The 13751-nt window shown below is 51.0% G+C and overlaps 1 protein-coding gene across 1 annotated transcript in view; it reads right to left on the bottom strand.

Moving 5' to 3' along the window:
• Nucleotides 1-1921: 1921 nt before the first annotated feature.
• Phgdh (phosphoglycerate dehydrogenase) overlaps nucleotides 1922-13751 on the bottom strand; it is a 28377-nt gene continuing 16547 nt past the window's right edge. Inside the window, exons 6-12 of the mRNA XM_027393765.1 lie at nucleotides 10125-10257; nucleotides 9555-9703; nucleotides 8592-8744; nucleotides 5292-5424; nucleotides 4172-4302; nucleotides 3041-3278; nucleotides 1922-2214 (exon numbers count right to left, since the gene is read on the bottom strand). Of these exons, the coding sequence (XP_027249566.1) occupies nucleotides 2060-2214; nucleotides 3041-3278; nucleotides 4172-4302; nucleotides 5292-5424; nucleotides 8592-8744; nucleotides 9555-9703; nucleotides 10125-10257 (1092 nt within the window). The 3' untranslated portion in view covers nucleotides 1922-2059. The remainder of the gene's footprint in view (nucleotides 2215-3040; nucleotides 3279-4171; nucleotides 4303-5291; nucleotides 5425-8591; nucleotides 8745-9554; nucleotides 9704-10124; nucleotides 10258-13751) is intronic.

The following is a 13751-nucleotide window of genomic DNA, read 5'->3' as shown; positions in this document are numbered from 1 at the left end:
AGCTTTTCCAGGGTCCTCCTGAAGCAGCAATGGTTTAGGGTTGTGAGCACTGAGCACAGGAGGGGAGGAATGGGGCAGGGGAGAGATAGGAAGGACAGCGGTTTTAGTCTTTCATTTTCTTTCAGAGAAAAAGTTTCAGGTTCTGTATAGGGAAACCAGCTGGTTGGGGAACCTTCAGGACACAAAAGAAATGAGGTGATGACCATGTCATGCTGCCACCAGTAAGCCTGGGCAAGGCCCAGGCTAAGCAGTTAGTGCCAGCCTATCCCAGCTGTAGCCCCTCCTCAGCTTGCAGCATGAGGCCTCGGCCAGAATCTCTTGCAGGACCATGCTCCTCCCTTCTTAGGTCAGTGCAGTGAAGTCTGTCTCCATGGAAGAGAAGTCAATGGTCACCCGGTTCAAGACAGGGACATAGAACCCATGAAGAACTCTGCAGGGTCTTGGCAATTAGGACCCCCCAACACACACACACTGTGTCCTATCATTTGTCCCTTGCCTACCTCTACCAGGGGTCATATGGATACAACTAGGAATGATCTCAAAATAACAGTGTGGGGCTGGGTGGGAAATGGCTTACTGAGTTAAGGTACCTGCTGCCAATCCTGATGACCCAAATTCTATCCCTAGGACTCACATGATAGGAGAGAACCAGCTCCTGCAAGGGTCTTCATTATCAAGTTGGAGTCCCAGCCTACACTACAAGAAATCAAGTTCAGACACCTGTCCTGAAGAAGCCACTTGTACACTGTGGCATGCATGCTCTACCCTCCAATCAAATGTCATTTAAAAGGTGTTGGTCAAGTGATTGATTGCTATCACCATACAGCAGCTCAAGGTCCAACTTCTACCCCTACCCCCACCCCATCACCACACACACACACACAAATACACACACACACACACACACACACACACACACACACACACCCCTTGCTCTTTACCTCATCGGCCTTTATAGAGCCCCAAGTCTTCCTTTGACCCCTCTGGGATACTCTTCATTCAAACTGACAGTCTAGGACTCAACATTTTAGGCCAGCACAGCTATTTCTTTCCAGTAAGAAAATAGGTGGTTTGTTTTCAGGACCCCCAGCAAGCAAATGTCGGACATCACTGGAGAGCATGCTGAGGGGCTGCCCACCTGCTCCGAGAAGCCCATGTGCCCACACGTCCCCCTTGTGTTTATTGAGGGATACTGCACTTCAACACCACAGTGTTCCTGGCCAGACCCTCCCCTCTGTCAAGGTCTGCTACAGCAAGGCCAGGATCTGCTGCACCAAGATGGGAGCAGGCCTTTGCTGCTGGGGCCTCGGCTGGGATTTAGCAGGCAGGCTGGAAACGAATCCTTCCTCACCGGTGGAGCTAGAAGATCTCAATAGACACAGTTGTTTGAAGGGAATTCATTTTGCTACCTTCCACGAAAACACTGTGTAGCTCATACTAAGTTTGCTGTGTGTAGCTGCTAAGTAATCACGATTCTTTAGCTCACAAAAATCCAAAGCGACTGCCAAGATGGCAACATCCTCTGCTCAATTTACTCAGACCCAGGATATTCTCAGCACTCCTGCAGCATGTGACCTGCGTGTTTAGCCACGCCCAAAACTTCTGGTGCAGGACTGTCCACTTTGAATTTCCTGAAAGCAAAGCACCAGCCAGGGCCTGGCCTCACTATGCTGAATTTTACTCCTTAATCTCACTCCTAACGTGAAAGGGTTCTGGAACATTCAGCTATGTTCCTGTGAAAATGCCTCTGGATAATCTTAGAAAGGAAGGGAAGGGCTATCCTCAGGGCACCCAAGCTCAAGTCCTTTGCACACCCCAACCTTCCTCTACACACCCGATTGGTCAGACGCCATAACCACCAGAGGCAGCCCACGGGTGCCCTCTGCTGGCTTTTCTGGATAATAACCGCACAGACACCATGTGGAATTAAGACTCTTTACTAGATGTTAAGGCAGGTGCCCAGGTTCTGCCCCAGGAACGTGGATCTCCTCCCCCAATAGATCACAGCAATAGGTTTCTTCAGAAAGGCCTGAGGGGCTGGCGCTTCTGAGCCCCAGTGTCAGAAGCAGAACTGGAAGGCCTCAGACACATGCTGCTTCCATGCTTCCAGGCTAGGCAACAGGGACGAAAGGCCCATGACGTGCCAGGTCTCTCCGTCAGATGCCTTGGAGGTTTGGTAGGAAAGCAGTTGCACACCTGCCTCTGCCAGGAGGCCTGGGAGGAAAAGAAAGCTATGGTTAGCGTGGCACATTGGGGAAGGAGGGGTGAGAGAGCAGGAATCCAGAGCATGGAGAAGTCAGGCAAGCTTCCGGGACCCAAGACCTCAGGCAGAGGATGGGAGGAGGCGGGGCTGGTCTCCATAGTAACAAGCTGCAATGGCAGCAGCGGCGGCAGGACAGGTGACTTTCCTCTGTGCTAGCCTCTTCTCATCCTGCCATCAGGTGGCGGGGGTGGAAGGGAGAGGGGGGACGGGACATGACACTCTTACCCTGAGGATGGCTAGCCAATAACAAGGAAGGATAGCAAGATAAGCAGAGAACCTTCCTCTGGGCACTTGGCAATGATGATGAAATAAAGCCCCCCAGGGTCTAGGGACACATCCTCTGCCAAACTTGAACAAGACCCAGAACCCTCAGCAGCCCAGGTCACAGGAGACGACGGGCTGTACCACAGGAGGGGCACTCTGACAAACTTGACTATGGCTAGGCTGGTCACCAGGGCACACAGAAGTAAGCCCCCGGGATATAGACAGTGTGCAAGAACATGGCAAACTTGTGCCATGGCTGGGGGTAACTGGCACTCTGCCCACCTCCGCCCATACTGCTCTGTGACATCAGATAAGCCATTTACTTTCCTTGTCTGAGCTGTTTCTTTCTAATATTGAGGAAGTGGTTCTGCAAGACCCTCTGTGAGGTACATATAGACTTGCCCTGAGGCACAGAGAGAAACCCAAAGGAAACATCTCCCCAAGGCCCAATCCCAGGAAGACCCTATCTCTGCCTCAGGAGCCTGGCCACCCTCCCCCCCAAAGCCTCCTCACCAATCATAGTGGGCAGCATTACAGGGTTGGAGGGCTGAGCCCGGAACATGAGCAGGGGCTGGCCCCGGCGTAGTGGCACCTCTGGCCTGAAGACAGCTCCATTGAGCACCTGCAGCATCGGTGTGGTGCCCTGGACCAAGCCCACAGCTTGGTAGGGGGCGCCTGCCAGGGCCACAGTCAGGAGGCATTCCCCACTGCTCTGGTCTCCCGGGACCACAGGGTTGTGGGAGGTGGTGACCTGCAGAGAGAAGACAGAGGTACAGCTGAACTCTCTACCCTCTTCCACATCCTAATCACACATGCGCAAGGAATCTAGCGTGGCCACCAGTTCAGTAGTCTGGGGCTAGGGACAAATGGGGCGAGCCTTATGTCCCCAGACATGAGCTTCTCGAGACAGTCAATATGCTCCATAATGGGAGAGGACCAGGGGTCTTGCCTGGCCGGCCAAGAAGGGTGGGAAGTGAGAAGCAGAGGACCAAGCATTGGATAGCCAACCAGCCTGGTTCTTTCTGCTCCAGCTTCCTAGTCAATGGCCTGTAGGATGGAGGAAAGGAGGGAAGCGAGGTGGTGCTGGGAGAACTCTGTTCTTATGGCTTTGACCAGCTTCAACTGGCTAAGACCTACTCTTTGATCTGAAAGAGAATGAGAAAGGAAGCCACTGGAGGGGAGCTAAGGGTGGCAGAGGAACAGTGTTTCCCAGGGTTACAAGCATCTCTCAGCTCCATTGAGATGAGGCCTAGCCCAGCTTTTTTTCTTCAGTTGTGAAATAGAGGAGCCTTATTACACTCCACATTCAGAGCATTTATGCATGCATCCATACAATAGTTTTGTGAGTATGGCTCATTCCATTATACTCAAGCATATGGTTTTTCCCTTCGCAGATGAAGGAAGTAAGGCTAGTTAGTTCTCACTGATAGGCAGGGTGAGTGGCAAGAAGCAAACCCAGAGTGAAACTATGAAAGGCTTCTAAAACGTGCGGTAGAGCTAGGCACAGCGGCACGTGCCTGTAATCCTAGCATTTGGGAGGTAGAAGCTGAAGGATCAGGAGTTCAAGGACAACCTGGGTTATAGGAGACAAATGAAAAGAGGGCTGGCAGAGCCGCGCTGAGAGTAAGTAAAGAGGGCGCATACATTGAGGCCAGCCTCTTTCACCAGCAGCTTAGCGTTCACCAAGTTCACATCCGCTTGCTTTGACGCTTCCCTCAAAAGTCCAACAATGACTGCAGGGCTCAGGCAGGTCCCAGCGTTTTTCAGAGATGTTCCTGGGGACACACAGAGTTACATTAAAGATCATTCACTGTTCACTAGGTGCCACAGGAGGGGGCAGGGGACCACCAGCAGTTAGCTCTCAGCTACAAGGTTCTTGTTGCCCTGGGGACCCCAACTGCAGGCTGCAGTGGGCACTGTAATTCCTTCAGAGTTCTGAAAACGTCCAAGCCCAGAAACCTAGGATGTTTTAACCAATTTGAGAAACTCCCCTCCAAAACTGAGACCAGCTCAACTGGCCTCCTTGGCCTGCCTGTCTTCCCAGAAGATGCTTGGAAAACTGTGTGCTTCTGCAAGGGGCTGGAACTCAAGACCCCTGCAAGCTCAGAGAAACAGGAGTCACTGAAGTAACCACATGATCGGTTCCCTGCCATGCCTTCTCAGGGGTATCCAGGGCAGTGGGCATGGCATCCTCTGGCTCTGCCTGTCCCTGATAATCTTGATGATTCGGGTTTACCTGTCCTGTCCAAACTCATAATCTCTCCCCAAAGTCAGGTGCCAAATAGACAATTGGGGGGGGGGAAGCAGCCCTGAACAGGATGAAGGGAGCCTCCCAACCCCGTCTGCAGAGTGATGGACCTGCTACCAAGACAGCCGAGCTGCACACAGCCATAGGTAAAACAAGGCCCATATAGTTTTGCTGGCTAGTTGAGATTCTCTATGGATCCTGGATCCCAGTCTCTTTTACATGAACTTTCTGGTCTCTCTTGCATGGGAAACATGTCTATCCTAAAAACACTGTATAATCACAAATGAGAAAATTAAGTACATTTTCCCAAGGAGCTTGTATCCCACTTACACACATCTTTTGTCCACCTCTACAGTGTGTGAACTGTACCTAGAGTAGGGCCCAAGTTCCCTGAGTCTGCCACTAGATCTGCAGTGAGCATCGGACACCCCCAACAGAGATGAATCCACACCCCCTTTCCTGTCTCTTGGTAGTGCCTCTAGCTTATGCTGTGGGCCCACCCAGACCTGGACTCACCTTGTGTCACCACCTGGATGGTCCCTTTAGGCGAGCCAGCCCAGGCATGCATCAGAGTGCCCAACGCTTCTGCCAGACCAATCCAAGGCTTGGTGTGTGGAGAGAAGGCACTGGTAAGAGCCTGCGCATTTACCTGCAGGAAGAGGGGAGCGAGCAGGGTGAGGCTGAGGGGAAACAAATACGTTACACCTGCTTAAATGAGCAACTGAATCAATGCCACGTGGCCGAGAGTCAGCTTGGCATGGAGGGGCAACCCAGGTGATGGGTGACAATTTCTAACCATCAACCAGGAAACAATGACTTATCCCTATAGGTGAGGAGAACAGCAGAGCCCGAGGGGACACAGAAAGCTATATGGCCGGAATGGGGGGGCCGGAATCCTAGCTTCTTTCATTGAGCAGCATTGGTAATGGCACCTGCTGGGGGAGACTGGCTTCCGGTGTGATGGAGAAGGATCTGGACAGCTCATAAAACATGGGAGTCACAGGTGGTAGGGAAGCAGAGTGGTGGCTCTCAGGGAGGGGGATCTAATTTCCCTTTGTGTGTGTGTGTGTGTGTGTGTGTGTGTGTGTGTGTGTTGTTGTTGTTGGGATCTAATTTCCCTTTGTGTGTGTGTGTGTGTGTGTGTTGTTGTTGTTGTTGTTGTTGTTGTTGTTTTGAGACAGGGCTTCACTCTAGTTCAGTCTGGCAGAACCCCTGAGTGCTAGGACGACAGGAGTGAGCCACGATACCTGGCTCATTTGATTTTCTATTTTAATTATTTTAAGTGACTATTCTTTCACATTTGTCACTGAACACTATGTTCAGTTACCATGACTTACAAAACCAGATTCAGGCAGTTCTAATGATCCTATATTACGCTTCAAACATCCACCTATGCTGAGTTTGCTGAGCCAGGCTGGGAAATTAAGCAGCCAGAGCCAATTCAAAGTCCCTGGACATGCCAAGTACAGGGTCTCAGGGCTTGGACCTCCCTCCCTCCCTCTCCCAGGGAACTAATAACAGAGCTTCCTTGTTCTGAGGTAAAACTCCTACTCCCTTTTGTGGTTCCAGATGCTCTGGCTCCCAGGCAGGCATTAACATTTTCTTTGAGGCTACTTAGAAAGAATCCATCTAAGAAGGATTTAATTAGGAATCTGGGTTTTACATTTGGACATGGTGGCTCACCCCTGTAATCCCAGCACTAGGAAGGCAGAGGAAAGTGGCTCCCCCTGAGTTCCAGGCCAGATGTAACTACAGAAGAAGAAAACCTGGTCTCTAAACATGAGCTAAATCCACTTGCAAACAAACAAAAACTGGGGTTTGATAAAAAACAAAATAAGTAAGCAGCTCTGAGATGAGAAAACAATGTAATACTTCTGCTCTTGCTTTCATAGTTATCACTACAAGAGTCTCTGGTGTTGCTCTGAGAAGTGCAGGGAGACATAGTGAGGAAAGGAAGAGGTCTAGGGGGTGGACTCAAGACAGAGCGGGAATGCTCAGCTAAGAAACCGCAAAGCAGGCATTGCACCTCGCTATTGTCCACTGTGTGGAGCCCACACTCCAGCCCAGGAGTATACTTGCTGACTACAGGGTCTATGAAATAAAAGGCTGTGCAGTGATCCATCTTGAAAAATAAATAGCAAGATGCCAGGGTAGAATCTGGGGCCTCTGGAAATCAAACTGGCCCCCGTGCTCATCTGTGTTATGGTTTGAGAACTGGAGAAGATGCAGGAAGAGTCGGGGAGGCATTTCCTCTCGCAATACAAACGTCTCTTGCCAAAGACATAGACTGATTTGCCAGCATTCATGAGACTAGGATTTTTCTATCTTACATAAGACGGCACCACTCTGTCTTTATACTCCATGGGGCTTGTTTGAAGAAGTCCCTGTCAGAAAAGGTCATGGGATCTCACCACCACCTCACCATTGGTGACCTCTTCAAAGGGTTCCAACGGAGAGGGCAGAAGCCTGCCTTTGAAAAAGGTGAGAGGTTCGAGCTCTATCTATTAGGTTGCCCAAGAGGGGGGGCTCTTCATTAGCAAGGGCAAGAGCTGAGGCAAGGTATGGTCTGTTTTGCTCAGTTTTCCACTCTCTGGTTAGACAATTCAGCCAGGACCCCAATTAAAGTCACCTGCTCAGAAATTCACTGGGAGCCAGATGGGTAGGAAAATGTGCTGAGGCCTCAAGGAGCCAACTGGGTGTGCGGAAGAAAGAGAGGACAGGCAGCCAGTGTCGCCTGGTTGCCAGGGGCTCTGCAGGCTCTCACCACCACAACTGGCCCTCAAGAACCCCCCTGATCACAGACCAGATGGCATCCTGAGTGTCTCAAGACACAGAACTGAATCATCTAACTAGAGAAAGGAGGGCTGAGTGAAACTGTCTTTCCTACCACAGTTCTGCCCCAACCAGTGACTATCGCCAGGAAGGAAGGCAGGCAGGAGCCCCCTCTCACACACCTAGACTTATCCACTGATTTCTGTAGAGTATTAATCACAAGCCAGGGGCATTCACATAAGCTGCAGAGACACTTCAGCATTAACAAGATAACAAACCCGTTAGAGCTGATAAGAATGTGGAGAGTGAGTATGGCTGGGCACACCTTTAATCCCAGCCCTCAGGTGGCAGAGAGATCTCTGAGTTCAAGGCAGTCAGGGCTACATAGGAAGACTCTGCCTCAAAAAACCCAAAAGCAAAACAAAACAAACAAAAAAACAAACCCAAAACAAAATGGTTAACAAAAACAATAAGGTAGAGTACCAAGGGCCCAGAAAGCCTTGGTGAGGGGGGGAACGTCCCCAGGAAGAGCTGGGTTTTCCTAATTCTGTGTCCTCTACCACACCCTCTCCCCACGCGTGTGGGGGTGGGTTGGGGGGTGGTACTCACCAGACTAAGCAAAGGGGCTAACTGAAACAGCAAAGGGTCTAGAAAGTATGAAGTCTGGGTTGTTACGGCAGGGTGAGAGCTCTGACCAAGGACAGGCTGCAGAGTGTTGAGCATACATGCCCCCACCACACACACTGGGCCCTGCTCCCTCACCCTAGCAACACACCCTCATTCACCAGGCATGTGGACAACAAAGGAGCCTTTTACTGCTGGCTAAGCCTGGGAAGGCTCACAATCTCTGCAGTGAGGCTACAATATAACAGCTCAGAACCTGACTCCCTGCTCCAAGGCCTTGGCTATCGAGACTGTAGAAGGGCTGCTCCTGTCCATCCGCTCTGGGGCCAGCACAAGTACAGCCTCCGGCTCGGTTCTCCCCAGCTGCTGTATCTGTGCAGTCCTGGACTCCAGGCCCTAGTCCCATGTAAAGATACTTACGACCCCTGTTAGAGACTTTCCCTTCACCATGTCCACAAACTGGACTGCGATCTCCTCCCCACAGCGGCTCTGGGCCTCCTTGGTGCTGGCACCCAGATGGGGACAGCTGATGACATTCTCATGGTCCACTAAGGCCCGGTCCCGTGGTGGCTCCTGCCCAGAGAGACATCTTTAAGTTAGTCACGGACTAGCTATATACCCTCTGCTGCTGTTCACACTGAATTTTGAGAATTGCAACCATTTGGATCCTGGCCTCCCAACGGCAGAAGATGGTACATTATTAGGGAGATGGCCATACATGCGTAACTTGAGATACGCTATGCACCCTGGGCGGGGGAACAGACAAGTTCCATGGAGTTCAGAGAGGGACAGTGACCTGCCATGGCCTCACAGCTAGAACTTGCATTCACACTAAGGTTCATATTCTTCCCCCCGGGGCCACAGGGAGGAGTCCAGATGCTAAGATAGCATCTCTATGGAGCGAGAAGAGGTGCACACTCTGTACTGTCTGCTGGGGCTGAACTCTGCACATGACAGGAGAGCAGTCTACACTGGGACTCTGGAAGAATACTGTCATCGTCATCCCTGGGTTTCTGGCCCTCCCTAGGAAGACAAGAGGGAAAGAGGAATGCTAAAGGGTACTGGGCAGATCATCTCCTTGGCTCAAGAACAACATACTAACTTCTCGTCCCCATGTCTAGGTTCAATTTGCCTCTGTCTTCCCCAAGTTACTGGTACAGCAATAGCCTGACCAGGAACGGGTCCTATTTAAGACCTAGGTTTTGCAGAAGACAGCAGAGTGGAAAGGCCTCCTCAAAACCACAGGTGTTTCTTGGCAGCACAGCTTCCTCCATGCCAGAGACAGTGAGCTACTGTCCCGTAAGATGCCACATTTTCCTGCCTGTGGCCTCCCGGTTCCTCCCTTTTTCCCTCCAACCGGACACGGAGGCTGCAAGCACTCACTTCTGTAAACACATCCAGTGCAGCACCAGCACACTGTCCAGACTGCAGGGCACGGAGCAGGGCACCTTCATCCACAATTCCCCCTCGAGCACAGTTCACTACTCGCACGCCCTTCTTGCACTGGGCAAAAGTGCTGTCATTCAGCAAGCCTGGAAGGAAGAGGAGATTTTGCCTACTGTGATGGTTCCTGAGCCCCTCTTAGCACTGGTTCCCTCCAGAGGCTTCTTTGTGCTGGATAGGTGCCTTGTTCTCACCTGTCTCCCTAGATGCTCTGAGATCACGGACCCTGTACAGGATGTGGGCTAGACTCAGGAACTTCTGGGAGATGTGTGTGTTTTGAGTGGGTCTAAGAATCAAAAAGCCCCTGCAAGGTCCCATGAAGCCTGCACATGGGAGGCTAGTTGCATGTGTCCAGTTCATTTACATACCCATGCTTTTTCAGCTAGCTCAGCCTCCTCCATCTGAGGCAAGGACTTGTGACAAAGTGTCACTGTGCTTAGCAGGTCCTAGGTAGGCCCCTTTCTACACTTGCTTAATGTTGTCTGTAGAAAACCCACACTGAGAGCCTACCTGTGGTGGAGGGCAGGAGGGGAGTGTGGACAGTGATGAAATCACAGAGAGGCCAGATCTCCTCCAGAGGCAGCTGTTGAACACCAAAGGAGGCTGCCACTTCTGGAGAAATGATGGGGTCATAGCCTACAGTCTGGTCAGAAGAGAGAGAAGGAAGAGTTATCTTGATTATCAACATTGTTATTATCAATAACTGCACCATGTGCTAGTAGTTGGCACCTCATTAAGCCCAACTGAATCCTTTAGTATCTATAATTCTCGGGACAATACAGTGTGCTTAGGGCTACTCTCCTGCCTGCTGTAGGTTAATGGAAGGAGGCTTGTTGAACTAGGAGGGAGCACAGCCAGAGGAGGGAAGCCTGCCTGTAGCCAAGTTCCAACCTCCAGCAGATGCAGGAGCAAGCAGCTTGTGTGTGGCTGGACAAAGTGGAACTCAGAAGCCCTGAGACAGGAGCGCCAGTGAGGAAGTGCTCAGGGCTGACACGGCCAGGCCAGGCCCATTGTCCCCGATATGCCAGCAGGTGCCTGGGGCTGAGGGCCGTGGGTGGTGGGCTGGGAAAGGGGTGAGCAAGCACTGTCCACAGAGACCAGAGGGAGCATAGGCTCAACTTCTTCCAAGTACCAGCAAGGGCCATGCCCAAGCAGCCAGCCAGATTTAGGAACTAGGTATGGGGGCGGGGAGGGGGAGTGAGGGCGTCGTTTATAATAACCAAGAGCTAAGCCTTCTCTGTTGTGTAACTACCCAGGAGGCCTTCCTGGGCCTCCCTCCTGAGCTCAGCTCTGGTCAGCAGCTCTCACTATGGTGAAAGAGGCACTGAAGCCATAAGAATAACAAAGGCAGGGTAGTCCACGAGGCAGGTGTGCCAGCAGCATCCAAGAAATATGGCTGGAGCCAGGAGTCCTTCCTCAGCTGCTGCCAGCCATGTGTCAGGCTCCTCCCCAGTGTAAGAGCCACTGGAGAGATGCCTTTGACCATCTTCTGCTCTAACATTCATTAAGGTAAAAATATTATGAGAGAAACCCCATAAACCCTTCAAGAATATGTTCATAGTGGACCCAGGTGTAAGTGAAAACAGGGAAGAAATGAGGCCTCATCCTTGAGCAGTTGCTACCTCTGTGGAGAGGAATCCTTCTCCCCTTCCTCTGCTTTTTAAGTCCTCTACTACATGGTGTGGGAAGTACTTGAAATTAGGGGACTATAGATCCTGCCTTACGATAGAGAATACAAAGACTTCTTTTTCACACTTCATAGGTTCTAGGGAAGAAAGAAAAAAAAACCAAATAATTATGAATAAGTTAACACTTTGGGGTCACATTTTGCATCATTAGCCTTGTTCATAGGCAAAGCCAAGGAGCTCCCTTCCCCCATCTCAGCCACCAGTGAAGACCAGAGGAAAGACACTGCTGCTGCTTGTGGCCCTATAAGGACCACAGCCCAGAGCACCAAGGGTTTGTGGATTCTGAGGGCCTATTCAGACATTATTGCCCTCTGATGGCGCCCACTCATTTCTGGACAGAGAAGGAAATGCTCAGGGGGAGAGAGATGGATCCCTGGCCTCATCCTCACAATTCGTCTTTGTCTGCTGACGCCAGAGAAGACTGGAACAATGGCCCCGTTCATCTCTAATCCAGATGTATTTTTCTTCTCATGTGCAGTGAGGGTAGAAAAGAACACCAGAGATCACAAAGTCACGCGTGACTGAGCGAGCTCACAGCACCCTGTGGTCTGTTCCACTCTTGGGGACAAAGGCAGAGCTTAGGGCTGACTGCCAGGCCCACTGTCCCTGCAAGGTTAGCAGGTGCCTGGGTTTTTTGGGTAGTGGACTGGGAAAGGGGTGAGCGAGCACTGTCCAGAGGCCAGAAAGCACAGGTTCAACTTCTCCCTCATGGAGAGATATCATCTACTTATCTGCAGGTGACTGCCAGGGATGAATCTAGCTGGGAGAAGGCCTGCTTCAGCTTTTTTCACAGTGATAACTAGGGCATAAGCTGAACTGAGCTAAAGTTCCCACACTAGGAGACAATACTGGTGAAAGTGGACAGAATAACATTAGGTCCATAAGCCAGCCATATGCCTGCCTGGTTCCTACATGTCCTGAAAGGCCTCAGCTATCTTACTGTACAGGAGCTGGGAAGCTTGCTGGTTGGTTTTTGTCAACTTGACACAAACCTAGACACATGTGGAAAGAGGGAGGCTTAGTTGAGAAAATGCCTCCTTAAGGTTGGTCATAGGCAAGACTGTGGGGTATTGCCTTGATTGATGACTGATATGGGAGAGCCCAGTTCACTGTGGGCAGTGCCACCCCTGGGCAGATGGTCCTGGGGGGGTATAAGAGAGTAGCCTGAGCAAGCCAGTATGCAGTGCTCCTCTGTTGCCTCCACATCAGTTCCTGCCTTGGGTTCCTGCTTCCAGGTTCCTGCCCTGACTTCCCTGGATGATGGAATGCAAGCTGTTAAATGAAATCAACTCTTTCCTCCACAAGTTGCTTTTGGTCACGGTGTTTTTAGCAGAGCAGTAAGAAAGTAGCTAAGACATGATGTGTCCTCACTGGTCCCAGCATCACCTGGATGTTTTGGAAGGTAGAGCTGGGAGGTCATCTTCCAGCCCCAGGGCTCTGTTGGCTCAACAGAGGACAGAGAACTGAGGCCTTGAAGTTAAAGGGGCTCCAAGCAGAGCTGGCTGGAAGATATCTTCCTCCTAGCTGTATTCTGACTGAGTATCTGAACTCTTTCTGCTACTGCAATGGATCTTACACACAAACTTGGCAAAAACTGTTACCTCAAAGCTGCTTAGGTGAAGGCCCAGAGTCTACCCCCAGCTCTCCTCCACCCCCCTCCTCACTCCTGCCTTTGTCCCATAGGGCTGTAGGGGGTATGAAGGTCACTGTTCTAGGGCAGTTAAGAATTCCAGGTGCCAGAAGCAGTGAGATGGTTTGGTGGCTAAGGATGCTTGCCACCAAGGCAGACCACTTGAGTTTTGATCCCCCCCACTTGAGTTTAGCACCCACATGGTGGAGGGACAGAACCAACTCCCATGGGTTGTCCTCTAACTTCCACACACGCACACTCACATTCTAAGAATAAAAATTTGAAACATAATAGCAATAATAATTGCTTTCTGAGGTAAGAGCTGCTTTTGCCCTAGAAAGGGTCTGTCACTTGTGTGGCTGAGCAGTGGCCACTTAGGGACTTAACGTGGGTCACAAGTGGACTCAGTGGTGACCCAGGACATTTGAATGAACTCTCATTTCCTAGTCAACTGTTAAACCTGTAGATGGCCTTCCTGGGCCCCAGTTTCCTGTGAGAATGGCGACTGACGAGGCCACACTTAGGAAGCAGAAACTGGCCAGGAAACACCAATGACCACTGGGGCCTCGGGAGCTGAGGTCAGACTCATCACAACACAGGTCACAAAGACACTGCTAAGAGATGCTGATGGGGTCAGGAGGTAAGGAGGCACAGGGCTCAGCTCTGAGTTGGCCTGGACCTGGCTACACATATAAGAGATATGGCAGCATAAACAAGTTGAGTCAATAACTATGGCTCTTTATTTAGCAACACATCGAAGAAAAGTTCAAGGTAACAAGTTCAAGGTCTGATGACTCAGGTCACCAGCAGGCTGCGGCC

This window comes from Cricetulus griseus, assembly GCF_003668045.3.
Source record: "Cricetulus griseus strain 17A/GY chromosome 1 unlocalized genomic scaffold, alternate assembly CriGri-PICRH-1.0 chr1_0, whole genome shotgun sequence".
Classification (NCBI taxonomy): Eukaryota; Metazoa; Chordata; class Mammalia; order Rodentia; family Cricetidae; genus Cricetulus; species Cricetulus griseus.
Note: the sequence above shows the minus strand (reverse complement) of the source record. Positions and strands in the feature narration are given on the sequence as shown.